We start from the raw sequence: 18,265 nt of genomic DNA, 5'->3' as shown, positions 1-18,265 counted from the left end.
GAAAAATGCACACGTCCCAAATGTGGCCTTTTAGTTCCCCCAAAACCCAACAAACCCATACATGTGCGGAATACTGCGCTCAGTAGATGTTGCTGAACACATATTGGGGTGTAGTGTGACAGCGATAAAGTAGGTGTGTGTGGGGAAAAATACACAAAAAAAAAAATAAAAAATACTACGGCAAACTGAAAAAATGCTGGTGGTAAAATGTGTGCATGCAAAGAGTTAAAATACCAGCATTTGAAATAACCTGGGGTGTCTAGTTTTCAAAAACATATGGTTTTATTGTGCACACTGAAGTGGCCCTGCTCAAATATGTACCAAATAGGGCATGGGCAGTGGATCACCAAATGCCAGAGTTCAACATTGAAAATGTGCATGCCCTAAATGTGGCCCTTTTCCCCCAAACAGCCAGACAAACCCATTCATGTGAGGTATTGCTGTACTCTGGAGATGTTGCTGAACACATATTGGGGTGTTTTATGACAGCCAGACATATACCAGGACCTGTTAGTTTCCTGAAGTAAAATGTGTGTGAAAAAAAATGACTACCACAAAGTTTGGCAAAGACTGGTGGTAGAATTAGTGCATGGAAAGAGTTAAAATACTAGCATTTGAAATACCCTGGGGTGTCTAGTTCTCAAAAATATATAATTTGATGGGGTAAATTGGATTGCCAGCTTCAAAGATACCCAAAATGCCACATGGGGGAAAGATTACCAGATTTGGAAAAAATGGTTTATGAAATAGCAAAACGCTACCTGTACTTATTGCCCCATAACGTTCAGAAAAAAGCAAAAAAAAAAAAAACCATTGGGTATTTCTAAACTCAGGACGAATAGTGGAATCTATTTAGCAGGTTTTTTTTTATTATTACCTTTTATAGATAAGTAAAAGATTTATCAACTAAAAAGTTAGAAAGTCATTTTTTCACCATATTCTATACTTTTTTTTTTTTTTAGTAAATAATGATACAAAAACAAAAGCCCTTCTTGTCCTGAAAAAAACAATATAAAACTTATGTGGGTTCAGTAAACGGGAAAGAAGAAAATTACAGCTAAACACGAGCAGTGCAGAAATGTTAAAACAGCCATTGTCACAAAAGGTACAAAAAAAAAAAAATCAGCCTTTGTCACGAAGGGGTTAAAATTACACCTAAACACGAGCACCGGAAAAGTGTTAAAACAGCCTCGGTCCCAAAGGGTACAAGAAGTAAAAAAAAACAGCCTGGTCCTTAAGGGGATAAACATACATACATGCATAAAAGTATTAAAACTGTTATTGCCGCAAAAGGTAGTCCTACAAATATTAACATGTGGGTATTGATATATACATATATTGTTTTTCCTAATCAAATGTTACCAAAATAAAATCAGAGTTCATTGTTATTCAGTCAGATTTGGGTTATACAGTACATCTGCACATTGTTTTTAACAGACATGTTTATTTTTTGAAATATACGAATGCCTGCTGGTTGATTGATTTAATAAGCGTTATTGAGAAAACAGATAGATAAGGATGTTTAAATTATAGAGTATATTTATTGAGTCAAGACAAGAGTAATACATCAGTGAATTTATTCAATCACATAGTTTTTTACTTCTGGGGGCTCTTTTGATGGATCCCCACCTCTCTCAAGGTACAGGTTATTGTATGGATACTGCTTAGGAGCCTGAAAAAGAAAAAAAAAAAAACACAGAATATTTAAAAGCCCTTATATTCGATATGTATAGGTGTGTTGACAAAAATATATTTTCATACATAGGCCATGGTGTACAACACAATGCTACACGATAACTATAACCTAAAAAAATCTTTATTATATACCAACTGCAAAATATTCCTAATCACGTTAGTGCTCAAATCCACTATACCTTAATTGCTACCATTATTATTACCTCATACCCTCCCAAATTCAGTGTTAGGGCTACAAAAATGCAGTGATCAGCTATAGTGCATAAAATGGGCAGCCATAAGGCATGATACTCAACATAGCCTTTAACTGGGGTAAATTAAGTTTGTAGAAGGACCCTTGTTTTATATGCATAAACAAATAGCTAAACCAGAGCTCCTACTCTTTTAATTACACTTTCATAACAAAAAACAGCAATTGAATCATCATTCCTACTACTGCTGAATGCCCAAATCCTTCCCGGAAATAATTCTATAATTATAGTTTCCCAGGAACACTTAATTGTCATGTGACACAAAAGCAGACATGTTGCCATAGCAACTGAAAACATTACACATTCTGTCCCATCAGAAAAAATGACAAATTGTCTGTTTATTCAGTTAGAATGCTTTTGTCAAAGTGAAACAGCATCTTTAAACCTTTTAATTAATGGGATCTAGATGATGAGTGTGTGTGTGTGTGTGTGTGTATAAAAGAATTTGAGACACAACTGATTTTTTTCTATCAATTCTATCGAAGTATCCGTTAGATGAGAGTATATATTATATATACTATCATGTTGATTAGTATTGCTTCAGACCTGATGAAGGGAGGATAACTCTCGAAAGCTTGTCTTTTTAATATTATGTTAGTCCAATAAAAAAGGTATCACCGCATACTCTGCAATACTCTATTTTTTGACATCGTATATATATATATATATCATGCAGAGCTATACGCATCTACATCTGACACCGAAAATACATACCACAGGAGGATAGAATGGAAATTTCTCTCCAACCCAAAACATGAACAGCATGAATCCAATGAAGCCAAAGAGGTGTTTACACATAGTATTCCAGGGCACAGGACTTGGAGATGTATCTACTCTGTTCCTGATGAACATGTCAAAGTCCCAGTGTATCTAGTGGAAAAATGAGATGAGCTATAGATCAAGTAAAATTGCTTATTATGGCACAGGAAGCAAATTCTGTTGGTTTACCTAAACATTAAAGATATTCCTTACCAGAACAACGTTTCATTTTTTAGGCCGTTAACAGCATTTTTATAATTTTATCACATTCTAGTCAGTTTTATTTCAATAAGGAAAATTACTTTTACTAAAAATTATGAAGAAAATTATGAAATGAAATCTGCAGTAACTGTTTTGTTCTTCATGCATTGAAGCAAGGGTAAGGAAGTGTTTGACTACAATTCCCATCATTTGTTGCCACCTATGCTGACAGCGGTTGGACAGCTTTACAGTATCATAAATCATCAACTAGTATTCCCTGGAATATGCCTACTGCTAATCAAATAAGACAGGGTTTGCAGGGAGGCCCAAATACCCCCATGAGGCACTGTGACCAAGTGCCTAGAATTGATGACAGTGGGAACATTTACAACATCGGTGAGGCCAGATATCTGACAACTAACCTTAGTTGAAAATGTTTGACACCGATTACGTGGCATGAATGACTGCTGCACTCAATTTTTTTTTTTTTTACTTTTTAATAGGGTTTGGAAAAGGCTTATAGAAGTGTTCCTTTTCGCATAAAGAAACACTCTTTGGACTTCAGCACTCATACTACATAAAACGAACAGAACTGTGCAGTCAGCCCACCATTGTGCACTTACCGGCTCTCCCCAGTTTCTCCTGAGGTCTGGATGGTCCCAGTCATACCAGGGATCTCTTTCTTGTTGAGATTTATCTGGAAGTTTTGGATAATCACCATATCTATTGAGAAACACAACGGAAGGATCAAAAGTTCTGTAATGTTCTTTCACATGCTACAGTTTTCTGTTTAGAAACCTATAGAACAGCAGGCAGTGGCTTTAAATGTCAACAGAACTCATCTAAAACTAATCCTAATGATCCTAAGTCCTAATTATCTACTGTTGAATATAGTTTTGTGGCTATGATATCAGGGTGGAGTTACTGTATGTGATCACTAGACCAAGAGTCTGATCTGGACCTGCATAGTTAAATCAGTAATGTTACTTGCAGTACACACATTATGGAAACCTCTGTTGAAACAATACATTCTTCTACAAACACACTGTAGCTCTTTGGCAAATAATGTTTGAGACTAATGCTAATTAAAGTTTTATACTGGTATCTGTGGTGAAAATTGTTGTATACAGCAAACATGTAAGGCCTAAAATGTTTTATATGCTGCCTTTGGAAATACTCTAATATGCGTCATTTTCCTGTCCATGCATATATGTGGGAGGTCTTGTTAGACCTCCTGAATCTCTTGCACGAGGCAGCATCGGAACGGGATATGTATAAGAAAGAGCACAAAAACCTCTCCTGCTATATGAGTAGGCAGGCCCGGACTGGCCATCGGGCACACCGGGCATTTGCCCGGTGGGCCGGGCCACATTGACTTAGGGGCTGATGGAGCTGCAGCTCCAGGCCCCTACCCTACCTACGGCCGCATTAACGCAGGGCATAAGGGGCACCTGCCCCTTAAGCCCGCCGCAACTGCGACCGGGTCCGCCACTCTAAGGGGCTGGGAAGTCCCCACCAAGGCCGGCCTTACAGGTCTGCGGCAGCAAAGGGTTTAATTTAAAACATCGGGGTTTTTTTTAACTTTATTTAACATCCTCCATGTTAAATAAAGTTTTTTTTAACTTTATTTAACATGGAGGATGTTAAATAAAGTTGAAAAAACCCCCGATGTTTTAATTTAAACCCTGTGCGGCCACAGACCCCTAAAGCCGGCCCTGGTGGGGGCTTCTCGGCCTCTTAGAGCAGGGCGCCACACTCCAGGGGGCGGCGGCGGGGAGCGGTCCGCACCGGGTGCCGCTCATCAGGGGGTGCCAACTTGCGGCACCCGGCACCCCTCCAGAGACGGACAGTAATGTCCGCCGCTGGAGGAGCAGTCTCGCAAGGGAGCGGTATCGGAGGTCTTTAACAGACCTCCGGTTCCCTTGAGTGATTTTAAGCCGGGTTCAACCCGGCTTAAAATCACTCAAGGGAGCCAAAGGTCTGTTAAAGACCTCCGATACCGCTCCCTTGTGATCTGCGCGGTAACAGCTGCTGTGCGCCGGGGTTTGTTGTGAGATCCCGGCGCACAACACTGAAGCCACGCCCACCGCTGTCCGTGCCCTCTGAACCGGAAGAAGACAGAGAAGACAGAAGAACTGAAGAAGAGGAGCCTTCAGGAGCTGTAAGGAGAAAAGAGGAAAGGTAGGAAAACATTCAGTGAGAGTGGATTGGTATATATGTGTGGATTAGTGTATATGTGTGGATTAGTGTATATGTGTGGATTAGTGTATATGTGAGGATTAGTGTATATGTGTGGATTGGTATATATACGTGTGGATTGGTGTATATACGTGTGGATTGGTGTATATACGTGTGGATTGGTGTATATACGTGTGGATTGGTGTATATACGTGTGGATTGGTGTATATACGTGTGGATTGGTGTATATACGTGTGGATTGGTGTATATACGTGTGGATTGGTGTATATACGTGTGGATTGGTGTATATACGTGTGGATTGGTGTATATACGTGTGGATTGGTGTATATACGTGTGGATTGGTGTATATACGTGTGGATTGGTGTATATACGTGTGGATTGGTGTATATACGTGTGGATTGGTGTATATACGTGTGGATTGGTGTATATACGTGTGGATTGGTGTATATACGTGTGGATTGGTGTATATACGTGTGGATTGGTGTATATACGTGTGGATTGGTGTATATACGTGTGGATTGGTGTATATACGTGTGGATTGGTATACGTGTGTGGATTGGTAAATGTGTGAGAGTGATGGGTGTTATGCTGTACCATTGCCAATGTCTTTTTCATGATCTAATTATGATCTAAAAGTACATCATAACTCCCATCACTCTATACTGTTCCAAACAGTGGCAGAGCTGGGAGGCAGAGGCCTTGCACCCCTACCACAGGACTCCTGAAAGGTAAGTGAACTTCAAAGAGGGAGAGGGTAGATAGTTAGGAGGGGGTAGTTGCGGCAGGCTTAAGGGGCTCTGCGTTAATGCGGCCATATACGACCAGTCAGTCCAGTCCTGACTGGACCTATTTTAAGGTGGGGGCCTGGAGCTGCAGCTCCATCAGCCCCTAAGTCAATCCTGCCCTGGCACAGGCGCGGTCGCAGTTGCTGATTGCTCCAGCAACAAGGTAAGTAGGGTGAGGGAGGGGGGTGCAGTGAGAAGGGGCAGAGGGGGGTTAGATAGTGAGAAAGGGGGAGAGGGGATAGATAGAGGCGGTACATATTGAGAAGTGGGGAAGGGGGTTACATAGTGAAAAGGGGGAACATAGTGAGAAGGGGCAGATAAGATGAAGAGAGGGGGTAGTGTGAATGCGTATGAGAATGAATGAATAAATGTGTGGATGAATTGTGTGAATGCGTATGACAATTAATGAATTCATGTGAGGATGAATTGCTTGAATGGTTTGTGAGACTGCATTAATGAATGTGTTAATGATTTGTGTATGCAAAGATGGTACATGAAGGGTGGGCTTTAACAATAAATAAATAAATAAATATGGGCTGCTCAGGCTAAAATGCCCGGGCCTATTTTTTGTCCCAGTCCGGGCCTGTGAGTAGGTGTGGTGTGGAAAGAGAGCAAGGCATAGAAAGGGTTCTTATTGATAGCTATATGCATTTGACTGCAAAAAAAACTATTTAAAAGCAACATTTAACAATCATATGCATATAATAAAGTGTCCCTCTAATGCTACATGACTTGCAGTCTGCTGGAAAAGCCAAGATGTTTGGTTCCACTGGCTGATTTTCAGCTATGAAACATAACAAAAATGTTGTTTTACTTTTTCACTGCCGCAGATGAGATCAAAACGAAGCCTGAAGCCGTAAGCCTTTCGTAGGGCGGTCAAAAACACACACAGATATAATTGGTAGAATATCCAGATATGTGTTTCATTTTTTGTATAGACTTCAATATGCAATATCCCAAATACTTGTCATGTGAGTAAATGCAAGGTATAGTGACTAAAGAGTTGGCAAAATAGGGACATGAGAGCGCATTTGCTTCATGACTAAAGAATGAAAAAAGTTAGGTAGTATCAATAAGCTTATACAATCTAATCATCAGCAATACAAAAGTGGTTCATACCACCGTGCGGATATTAGATCATTTGAAGTATCTGATTGTTGTATTGTTACATGGTAGACATTAACTTACCCCATCCCATCATCTGGATATGGTTCATAGTCTTCTACTCTCATATTGTATTTCTTGGCAGCAGCTGCTTTCTCCTCTGGGGTTTTGGGGTATGGCCCCGGCAAATCAGCCTTAGTAATGCCAGATGCTAAAAAAATAAAAAAATGCATAAAAATGAACTACATTCTACCGCAAGATTACCTATACAATAAAATATGTTCATGCACACAAAGTAATGTCATCAGCCTATAACCTGGTTTCATTTGAGTTAATTACAGAGATGAACCTGAATCATTTTGTTCACCAAAGTTGTAATTGGTAAATGAGTATGTAGTAGATCACTATACCGCACACTGTGATCCTGGTAAATCCTCCAGCAACACAGGATTACATGGCCCCGCATAATGTATAATTCATTGGATGAAATTACTTTCAAAGCCCCTGAAATATATATATTATATGGGACCAAAGGTATTCTTGCAGGGAAAGCTAACTGGGGTTAGTTCTAGACACACGGAAATCAGAATCTCTGCATGCCCACATTCTTCTGGTGTTGCAGATTTGTTGATTTACGTCCTGTTAAGTGAAGGTGACTCTCCAGTCTCTGAAGCGGTTTTACATTATCAGAGTTACTTAATGTTACATTTCCCCAGCGTTCACCTACCTGACCTTACGCTGACATTCTGTAATAATGAAGTTGCCCCGACCCTGCTCCGAGCGCCTAGCACAGACCTACAGGTCACGGCTGTCACCCAGCGGGCACTGAGAGCCGCCATCATCCACCGCTCTACAGAGCCCGACTGCGCAGCCGCTTACGTACGGTGTCCGTTTGAGGACAAACAAGCCAACAGAAACCTCTAAATAGATTTGCAACCACCAAGTTTCCTTGTACGTAAGGGTACATGGCTCCAACAAAATGGCTCCAAGAAAAAAAAGCCTAAAAAGTTTCATTACGGAAGCTGCCACAAATCAAACTTCATTAGATGACAATGCGTACGTTTGAAACGTCGTAGTGTAAAGCAGGATAATTATCGCATCATTCTAATCACTGCTTATAAAGATTATTCTTATGATGGCTAAGTCTTAATTCACAGATTCAAAGTAACACTATCGATAAAACACAAAATGAGCTGGGTTGCACAGCACAGGCATCACCAGTACAAAGCATTCGTAAGATCAAACATACCATGTAAGCACAGTGACACAGGGCAATTAATGTACAGAACATACCCCGATCAAAGACAAAATAACAATGACAGCATTTAACAGTAGCATTTCCAAAGTGCATGGTATATGGCTTGACACATGCAGAGGAAATTGGATGGTGTTGTGACAGGGGTGAGGGAAAAGAAGATTGAATAAGAATAATGTACCTAATGTATGACATTTATGGCCATTGAACACACACCTAAATGTGTTCCTAGAAAAAAGCGACATCAAAGCAGATGGAATTGGTTTCAAAATAAGGTCACAAGGTTTACATGGCTTAGTATTTTTCTACAATCAAGAATCAGAACTACAGCTCCCATGACCCATTGAGAAGGTTCCTTTTCTTGTACCATGTTTGTTGAGCAACATGGAATCATATAACTGTATTTACACATTATGTAGGGAGAGGCAACTGCTGGCTACATTTGGGAGGTATCCTTTATTATTGAACAGGGTTATCAAATGGTCTTGCAAAAATGCTGAACATAAATGATAAATATTTTCCACCAAGAACTAGAGGATGTGCTCAAGTGTGATTATGGTATGACAAAAGTTTGGAACTTGGAATAACATGTTCAATGGATATTAATGTTTGAAAGTTTAGAAAGGTTGTTTCAGAGGTAAGCCTAGGTTTATTGGCACCTAGGTGCAGCATTTCTTCAGCACCCAAACTTTTGCTGAAGACAAGCAGACCATGGACATGGATTACTGGAACCATGTCCTGTGATCTGATGAGACCAAGATAAACTTATTTGGTTCAGATGGTGCCAAGCGTGTGTGGCGGCCAGGGCCTGCCTTAGGGGTGTGCGAGCTGTGCGGCTGCAGGGGCGCCATCAGGTTGACCCGGATTGAGAGACTGTGTTTTTTTTTCTTTACGCAGAGGAAAGAGAGGGGCGCCGAGAGGTCGCTCATGAAGTTTTCGGCAACCGCTCGGCGCCCCTCACTCTCTTCCGCAAGGCATCTAGCTTGGTCGCGGTGCCGGCATTTCATGCTGAGCAGTGAAGCGTGGACCGTGGCAGAGCAGGGAGACAGACAGGACTCCTGCAACAAGGTAAGTTAGGTGCAAAGTGGGGGAGGGTAAATAATGAGAAGTTGGGAGAGGGGGTAGATAGTGAGAAAGTGTCACGTCTGCAATACAGCAGAGGATCCTCGCTGCAGAAATTGGGAAGGCGCCTCCTGGCGGAGATGGAGGGCCCAGCAACGAAACACCAAAGTGAATCACGGACACAGGAGCGTAGCGCAGTACAAAATCCAGGAACAAAAATAATAAATAAAAAATAATAAATTCAGGGGTCAGGCAAAAGAGTAGTCGGGGTCACGAGCTGAGGTCAGGGCAGGCAGCAAACATCAAGGTCAAAAACTAGCCGGAGTCAGAACCAATAAATAACAAAGGAATATGGAACGCTAGTGAAGGCTATTAGGCACTATCACAGGCAAAGGTGAAGTGCCTACTGAGGGTTTAAATATCCCTCTCACTTACAGGATCCTCCTACCCACCTAATTAGGGGGAGGAGGAAAAAAGATAAATGTCGCTTTAAGAAGCGACATGAATATTTATGAGTTAGCCGTTCGCGCATGCGCGAACGGCACTCCTGACGTCGAGGCGCGCGCCCCGTCAGGATCCAGTGATCTCTGCGGGGACGCGCGTCTAACCGCCGGACGGACCTGGCGGCGGCTCCCGCCAACGGAACGAGCAGGGGGCTGGACGCGCGGGCTGCGTCTCAGCTCCCCTACCACGGAGGAGGTAACAGTACCCCCCCTACTATGAGAGACATCCTGGCGATCAGGGGCAGGTTTCTGTGGAAATTTTTTATGGAACGCACGAATCTTAACAGGAGCATGGACATTGGAGGCAGGAATCCAGGAACTCTCCTCAGGACCATATCCCTTCCATCTGATAAAATATTGAAGCCTCCCTCGTGTCCTTCTAGAATCTAAAATAGCCTGCACTTCATATTCTTCCTCCCCTTGAATAATGACAGGATCAGGAGTGCGAACCGTGGGGGAGAATTGGTTAGAAATTACAGGTTTCAGTAAGGAAATATGAAATGCATTGTTAATGCGTAATGTTCTCGGTAAGACCAGAGAATACGTAACTTCATTAATTCTTGTCTTGATTTTATAGGGACCGATATATTTAGGACCTAAAGTTCTGGCAGCTTGTTGAAGTTTCAGATATTTTGTGGAGAGCCACACATAATCACCAGGGTTAAGCACGGGTCCTTGCGAGCGATATTTATCGGCCGTTTTCTTTTGCAGCTTTTTAGTGCTCTTCAGATGTTCAGCAAGAGCTGCCCAATGGTCCTGTAAAACACGAAATTGTGCTTCAGCTGCCGGAACCCCTGTGGTACTAGTATCCTGAGGCCAAAATGAAGGTTCATATCCATGCACTGCTTTAAACGGAGACATTTTTAAGGATTCGTGATATGAACTATTGTAGGACCATTCAGCAAGATGTAGCAGCGATGACCAATCAGACTGATCCTCGGAAACATACATTCGCAGATACTGCTTGAGAACCTGGTTGGTTCTTTCAGCCTGCCCATTAGATTGAGGATGATGAGAAGAAGAAAAATGTAATTCTATCCCCATGAGTTTGCACATTGCTCTCCAGAATCTGGAGATAAATTGCGACCCTCTGTCGGAAACTATTACTTGTGGAACTCCGTGAAGACGTATAATCTCCTTCATGAATGTGTCCGCCAAGATACTAGCTGATGGGAGTTTGGAGAGAGCAATGAAATGAGCCTGTTTGCTAAAAAGATCAACAACCACTAAGATGGTAGTGTGACCCCTGGAGGAAGGTAGATCCGTGACAAAATCCATGGCTATATGTTGCCATGGACGCTCAGGAACCGGTAGCGGACATAATAATCCAGCAGGTCTGGTGCGTGGTGTTTTATTGTGACCACAAACGTTACAAGCTTGTACATAGTCCAATATGTCCCGCGACATAGTAGGCCACCAGAAATGTCTCTGTAGAAGAAACTTGACGTTACGAGTTCCCCGATGACCAGCTACAGGTGAGGCATGACCCCAGGAGAGAACAGCATTACGAAACCGGGGTTGAACATAGAGTCTACCAGGAGGGGTTATATGTCCTTTAGGCCGAGGCGTTTGCGACTTAGAAATATGCCACAAAAGTGTACTATGGATGGTGGCAATTATCTTGGTAGATGGTATGATAGGTTCAACAGGAGTCTCTCGATCAGGTGCCTCATGCTTCCTTGACAGTGCGTCAGCTTTCGTGTTCTTGGAACCCGGACGAAACGAAATTGAAAAATTGAAGCGAGTGAAGAACAGAGCCCACCGAGCTTGTCGAGGATTGAGTCTTTTAGCTTTCTCGATATATACCAGATTCTTATGATCAGTCAGAATCGTAACAGGAATCGCCGTCCCCTCAAGCAGATGTCGCCATTCCTCTAAGGCCAATTTAATAGCCAATAGTTCACGGTTTCCGATATCATAATTTTGTTCGGTGGTAGAGAAAGTCTTGGAAAAATACGAACACGGGTGAAGACGATTGGAGATTTGATTCCGCTGGGACAGTATGGCTCCCGCTCCAGTTTCTGATGCATCAACCTCCAAAATAAAGGGCAAATCAGGATCAGGCCGTTGTAAAATAGGTGCTGAAGTGAAAGCCAGCTTCAGTTTCTCAAAGGCTCCTTTAGCTTCCGGGGTCCAAACTTTAGGATTAGCCCCCTTCCGAGTGAGAGCAATTATAGGAGCGATGATCTGAGAAAAATTTCGAATGAAACGACGATAGTAATTGGCAAATCCTACGAATCGCTGTATACCCTTAATATCAGAGGGTTCCTTCCAGTCTTTGATGGCTGCCAATTTGTCAGGATCCATTTCCAGTTGCCCCGCAGATAATATATAGCCCAAAAACTTCACCTTGTCACATTCAAATTCACATTTCTCGGCCTTAGCAAATAATGAGTGTTCTCGTAATCTTTGTAATACTTGGTTAACATGTTGCCGATGCTCCACCAGATTCTTAGAGTAAATCAAAATATCATCGAGATACACCATAACGTGGGACAGCAACATGTCACGGAAAATGTCATTTACAAAGTTCTGGAATACCGCTGGGGCATTACATAGCCCAAAAGGCATCACAAGGTATTCATAATGTCCGTATCTGGTATTGAAAGCCGTCATCCACTCATCACCCTCTTGAATCCGAACCAGGTTGTACGCCCCACGCAGATCAAGTTTAGTAAAAATGGTGGCATCCCTCAGTTGATCATACAGTTCAGTTATGAGCGGCAGAGGATACCTGTTCTTAATGGTTATTTTATTTAACCCACGATAGTCGATGCAGGGGCGTAATGAGCCGTCTTTTTTAGAAATAAAGAAGAAGCCTGCTCCCGCCGGGGATGCTGAAGGTCTGATGAACCCCTTTTTTAGACTTTCATCAATATACTGAGCCAAAGCCTGATTCTCCGGTTGAGATAAGGGATATGTGTGTCCCTTGGGTGGGTTGGTGCCAGGTAACAACTTTATTGTACAATCATATGCGCGGTGGGGAGGCAAAGTCTCTGCTTGTCGTTTAGAAAACACATCTAAATACTCCCAGTACTGAGAAGGTACCAATTGACGAGGATCTGTAGCAGGAACTTCTAGAATTAAATTCAACTTAGTGGGAGTCTTGCAGCAGTTCTCCAAACATCTTTGACTCCAAGCCAGAATCTGTCCTTCTCTCCAGTCTATGCTGGGATTATGTTGTTGAAGCCAAGACATTCCCAATATAATGGGTATATGTGGGCTGGACAAAACATCAAATTGTATTTCTTCAGAGTGGAGAATTCCGACTACGGCACCAATAACCTCCGTTTGGAGGGACACGATCCCAGTACCTAATGGAGAACCGTCAAGAGCAGCGATAGAAGTCTTCAGAGATTTTGGCTGTAACGGAACATTATTCTCCAGAGCCCAGGTTCTGTCTATAAAGTTCTCAGCGGCCCCTGAATCGATGAAAGCTTGAGTGGCCACTTGGTGGCCTGGCCACTGTAGCATGATGGGAACAAAAAGTCTCTGAGTCTGAGGAGGTGTAGCAACAGTAGCACTTAGTGAAGCACCTCCTAACTTCACTAAGTTCTGGCGTTTCCCGACTTCCTGGGGCATGTATAAATCAAATGTCCTTTTTTGCCACAATACAAACACAACCCCAAAGTTCTGCGGCGCTGTTTCTCCTCAGCTGTAAGATGAAGTACAGGGCCTATTTCCATAGGTTCATCAGCAGTAGCAGTAGCAGCAGCATCAGCAGCAGCAGCAGGTTTTGTAGGGGTCTGAAAAATTGGACGAACAGGAGGTCTAAACTGACGTGGCCTTCTGTCGCGTTCTCTGTCTCGCTCGAAACTTCTTTCTTGACCTCTGGCTTCTAGACGCAGACATAATGCAATCAGATTTTCCAAATCATGAGGTATGTCACGATAGGTAAGAGCATCTTTTAAGGACCCATTAAGACCCCTACGAAAGGCGGATTTCAGAGCGCTGATATTCCAGTCGGTCTCATATGCTAACGTGCGAAATTCTACGGCATACTGGGCCACCGTTCTACTTCCCTGTTGAATCTCCAGCAAATTGGATTCAGCCGACTCTCGTCTCCCGGGAGCATCAAACACTGCCCTGAACGAAGCAATAAAAGCGTCAGCATCTTCCAGAATGGGTGAATTCTGTTCCAACAGAGGTGATGCCCATGCTAATGCTTCTCCTTTTAAAAGGTTGATAATAAAAGTCACTCTGTTATTATGAGAGGCAAAGGTGTGAGGATGAGCTCGGAAGTGTAGAGTGCACTGATTCAAAAAACCCCTGCATTCTTGAGGGTCTCCGGAAAATTTATCTGGCAAAGGCATCTTGGGTGCTTTGACCGGCGTACCGAATCCAGGTGCTGGTGAAGATGAATCAGATGCTGTACCTTGGCCGACGGGAGGAGACAGATTGGTGGCCATGGATCTGAGGAGGTCAGCGACATCATCCAGTTTCCGTTCCAAAGACTGTAGTTGCGATGCATGAGCCGCCAGGACTTGATCCTGTCTGTCTTGACGATTGGACATCCTTGCCAAGTCTGCGGGATCCATGTCGGGCCTGTGATAACTGTCACGTCTGCAATACAGCAGAGGATCCTCGCTGCAGAAATTGGGAAGGCGCCTCCTGGCGGAGATGGAGGGCCCAGCAACGAAACACCAAAGTGAATCACGGACACAGGAGCGTAGCGCAGTACAAAATCCAGGAACAAAAATAATAAATAAAAAATAATAAATTCAGGGGTCAGGCAAAAGAGTAGTCGGGGTCACGAGCTGAGGTCAGGGCAGGCAGCAAACATCAAGGTCAAAAACTAGCCGGAGTCAGAACCAATAAATAACAAAGGAATATGGAACGCTAGTGAAGGCTATTAGGCACTATCACAGGCAAAGGTGAAGTGCCTACTGAGGGTTTAAATATCCCTCTCACTTACAGGATCCTCCTACCCACCTAATTAGGGGGAGGAGGAAAAAAGATAAATGTCGCTTTAAGAAGCGACATGAATATTTATGAGTTAGCCGTTCGCGCATGCGCGAACGGCACTCCTGACGTCGAGGCGCGCGCCCCGTCAGGATCCAGTAATCTCTGCGGGGACGCGCGTCTAACCGCCGGACGGACCTGGCGGCGGCTCCCGCCAACGGAACGAGCAGGGGGCTGGACGCGCGGGCTGCGTCTCAGCTCCCCTACCACGGAGGAGGTAACAGTAAGTGGGTAGAGGGGGTAGATAGTGAGAAAGTGGGTAGAGGGGGTACATAGTGAGAAGTGGGGAGAGGGGGTACATAGTGAGAAAGGGGGAGAGGGGATAGATAGTGAGAAGTGGTGAGAGGGGGTAGATAGTGAGAAGGGGAGAGGGGGTACATAGTGAGAAGGGGAGAGGGGGGAGGCAGTGAGAAGGGGCAGAGGTGGTAGATAGTGAGACGGGGCAGAGGGGGGAAGACAGTGAGATGGGGCAGAGGGGGGAAGGCAGTGAGAAGGGGCAGAGGGGGAAGACAGTGAGAAGGGGCAGAGGTGGTAGATAGTGAGAAGTGGGGAGAGGGGGTAGATAATGAGAAGAGGGAGAGGGGGTACATAGTGAGAAAGGGGGAGAGGAGATAGATAGTGAGAAAGGGGGAGAGGGGATACATATTGAGAAGTGGGGAAGGTGGTACATAGTGAGAAAGGTGGGAAGGCAGTGAGAAGGGGAGAGGGGGTACATAGTGAGGAGGGGGTACATAGTGAGAGGGGACAGATAAGAACGGGAGGGGGTAGATGGGTAGAGGGGGTAGATAGTGAGAAGTGGGGAGAGGGCATGGATAGTGAGAAGTGGGGAGAGGGGTACATAGTTTGCTGACTGGGCTGTTTGGGGACAAAGTTGGCTCAGGCTGGGCTGTAATGTGTGTGTAATCTGGGTGCTGGTCAGGTTCTATGTGGGCACTGTTGCTTTGGGGTGTGTAACCTGTGATCTATACCTTTAATGCTGAGTTTATTTGTGAATTCCAATTGATTTATACCTGCAAAGATGTGTGTGCGTGTTACATTATTATTGTATACCTACAAATAGAGGGTTTGTATGTCTGATTCTGTTTATTTGATCTATACCTTCAATGCAGAGTTAACATGTGACTTTCAATTGATCTATAGCTGCAAAGTTTGTTTTTTGTTTTGATTCTGTTGATCTATACCTGCTATGCTATGTTTCCATACATCATTTAGGCATACCTGCAAATATAGGGTTTGTATGTGATCTATACATGCAAGTGTGGTAGGGGAGGGGGTGATTGCATGCTAGGGAGCGTGGAGCAGGGCCCAAGAAAATGCTTTCTGTGGTCCGATTTGTTCAATATTTAAAAAAAGGTTTTTGTTACAGCAGATAAGCTGTTTTGTTTACTGAAAGCTAGTTGTTTGTTACAAGATTTTCTTTTTTTGGGGATGGGGGGCGCCAGCGGAGTAGTCCGCACAGGACGCCAGAACACCTAAGGCCGGCTCTGCTCAAAAGAATCCTTAAAAGGCACTGAAAAAAAAGCCACAATTTTAAAGGATATTCTATCTAACAAACTTATAATAATCTAAAGGGGCGCTAATAATATCAGAGCAAGACTAGTAAGGAATCAAGTACAAGAAAAACAACGGAGGCAACAGTTTTCTAAATCAAGATCCAGACTTTTATTTCTGTAAAGACTGCTTAGTGTAGAAAACAATTAAAGAAAATAAAAATAAAATTACTGTATTTGCTTGAATATAAAACTAGGTTTTCTGAAGAGCAAATGCTCTCAAATTGCGAGGTCATTTTATAATCCAACTGTCATGATTAACTCACGGGTGTAAGGCACCTATCTTAAGTGGCTCCCGGACGTCCTCTTCTCCGTCCCGGCTGAAACGCCGGCACCGTTCGCTGGAGTATGAAGCAGCCGCTCGCGCGTGCGGCCGCTTCATGCATATTTATGAGGCTGACCGCCGACTGGATTCCGCTGCGTCGCTATGGCGACGCAGGACACGATCACGTCCCAGACGTCGGGGAACGCCCCCCCGGGCAATTTAAACTTCTCTCTCAGTGTGTCCAGTGCTCAGTTATACTGATCCCTTCTGTATATCGTGAGCTCCCCCAGCGTGTATATTTACTTCTCTCGTTATCCCGGTATCCGACCCTGGTCTGCTAAACAGCTCTCGTGTTATCTCTGGCTTCCTGACTCTGGCTCTCCCTGCAACGTTGTGTACCTCTGGCATCCTGACCCTGGCTATCCATACCGACTACGTGTACCTCTGGCTTCCTGACCCTGGCTATCTAAACGGTTCCTGTGTATCTCTGACGTCCCGACCCTGGTCTGCTAAACGGCTTCTCTCTGACCACTCGTGCTTACAGTTCACTGCCAAGTGCCCTGTTTACCTCACCAGGCCCCTTGTGTGTGTTCTGTTTCTGAGCAAGTGTGTTCCAGTCCTGCATTTCGGATTCCTCCTGGTAAGACGTACCTCACAACGGGTTATAGTGGACACACGGAAGGGTAATCCATCAGAGGTGGTCAGTTTCTTTGTGTAAGCATTCTGTGGGTTAATCTGATGTTGGTTTAAACCAGTTTCTTTGAACATGCCCTCTGTATCTGTTCTGGCTAGAAGAGTCATCTTCCCAGAGGACCTCTGTGGTGATTCATGGCCTAACTGAGAAGGATCCTGAGTTATAGGAATTCCATTCCTAGCTTAAGTGGAGGGGTTTTCCATCACCTTTACCCCACCATAATTTATTGGTAGATCAAAGATGGGAACCAATATGTCATATAATTGGTCATGTGGTCAGAGGGGTGTTTTCTTGCTAAAGTGTTGGATTTAGGGGCAATGCAGGGACCTTAAAGAAGAACTCCACAATTTACTCTGATTGGAACAACATCTTAAGAAACCATCTGGACTTCAGGAGTTTCCACAGGCCTGCTTATTGAAGAAACTCGTGAGTGAGGGTCCTGTGTTTAAGTCTCATTGTCTCATTAAGTCTCACTGTTTGCTGTTTTATTTTTCTTTTGTATGTCTTGTTTTTTTGTAATTGCGGCACTATGTAGCATTTGTCTATTTGTTATTAAAATATTCATAATCCATAATCTGTCTTCGGGCTCTAGTATTGATATCCACAAACCCTAAGAGCGCATAACACGTTACCAAAAATTATCTAATTTCTAGAGGATATAGATATATATAGGCTATTTGCCTGTACAGTTTTCTATATTTGTCTAAGTACAATTGGCAGAAAATGAGGAAGGGCGCCATGATCTGGGCTGAAATTGGGAAAGAAGCAAGGCTGCCCTCTTGGTGACCCCAGAAGGGAGGGGGGTTAGTGGGTGTCAGTGGGGAGGGTTCAAGTGATTTGATAGGTGGGTTTATAATACCAACAATTGAAAAATAAAACAAAGTAGATATATATGGGTTTGGTGCAGTATGATTAAACCTGGCGGGTCTAAATTCACCAATGTGACTCTGGATCAACACCTATCTCTCCTGCATCTGTCT

General features: G+C 43.5%; 1 protein-coding gene across 1 annotated transcript; it reads right to left on the bottom strand.

Moving 5' to 3' along the window:
- Positions 1–1,521: 1,521 nt before the first annotated feature.
- NDUFB8 (NADH:ubiquinone oxidoreductase subunit B8) lies at positions 1,522–7,876 on the bottom strand. Its single transcript, XM_053450045.1, has 5 exons — positions 7,722–7,876; positions 7,079–7,205; positions 3,530–3,629; positions 2,661–2,816; positions 1,522–1,672 (listed from the first exon to the last, which is right to left on the bottom strand). Exons 1-5 carry the CDS (start codon positions 7,834–7,836, stop codon positions 1,577–1,579), a joined length of 594 nt encoding a protein of 197 aa, XP_053306020.1. The 5' UTR covers positions 7,837–7,876; the 3' UTR covers positions 1,522–1,576.
- Positions 7,877–18,265: the final 10,389 nt, after the last annotated feature.

The sequence above is a fragment of the Spea bombifrons genome, chromosome 11, assembly GCF_027358695.1.
Source record: "Spea bombifrons isolate aSpeBom1 chromosome 11, aSpeBom1.2.pri, whole genome shotgun sequence".
NCBI classification, from domain to species: Eukaryota; Metazoa; Chordata; class Amphibia; order Anura; family Pelobatidae; genus Spea; species Spea bombifrons.
Note: the sequence above shows the minus strand (reverse complement) of the source record. Positions and strands in the feature narration are given on the sequence as shown.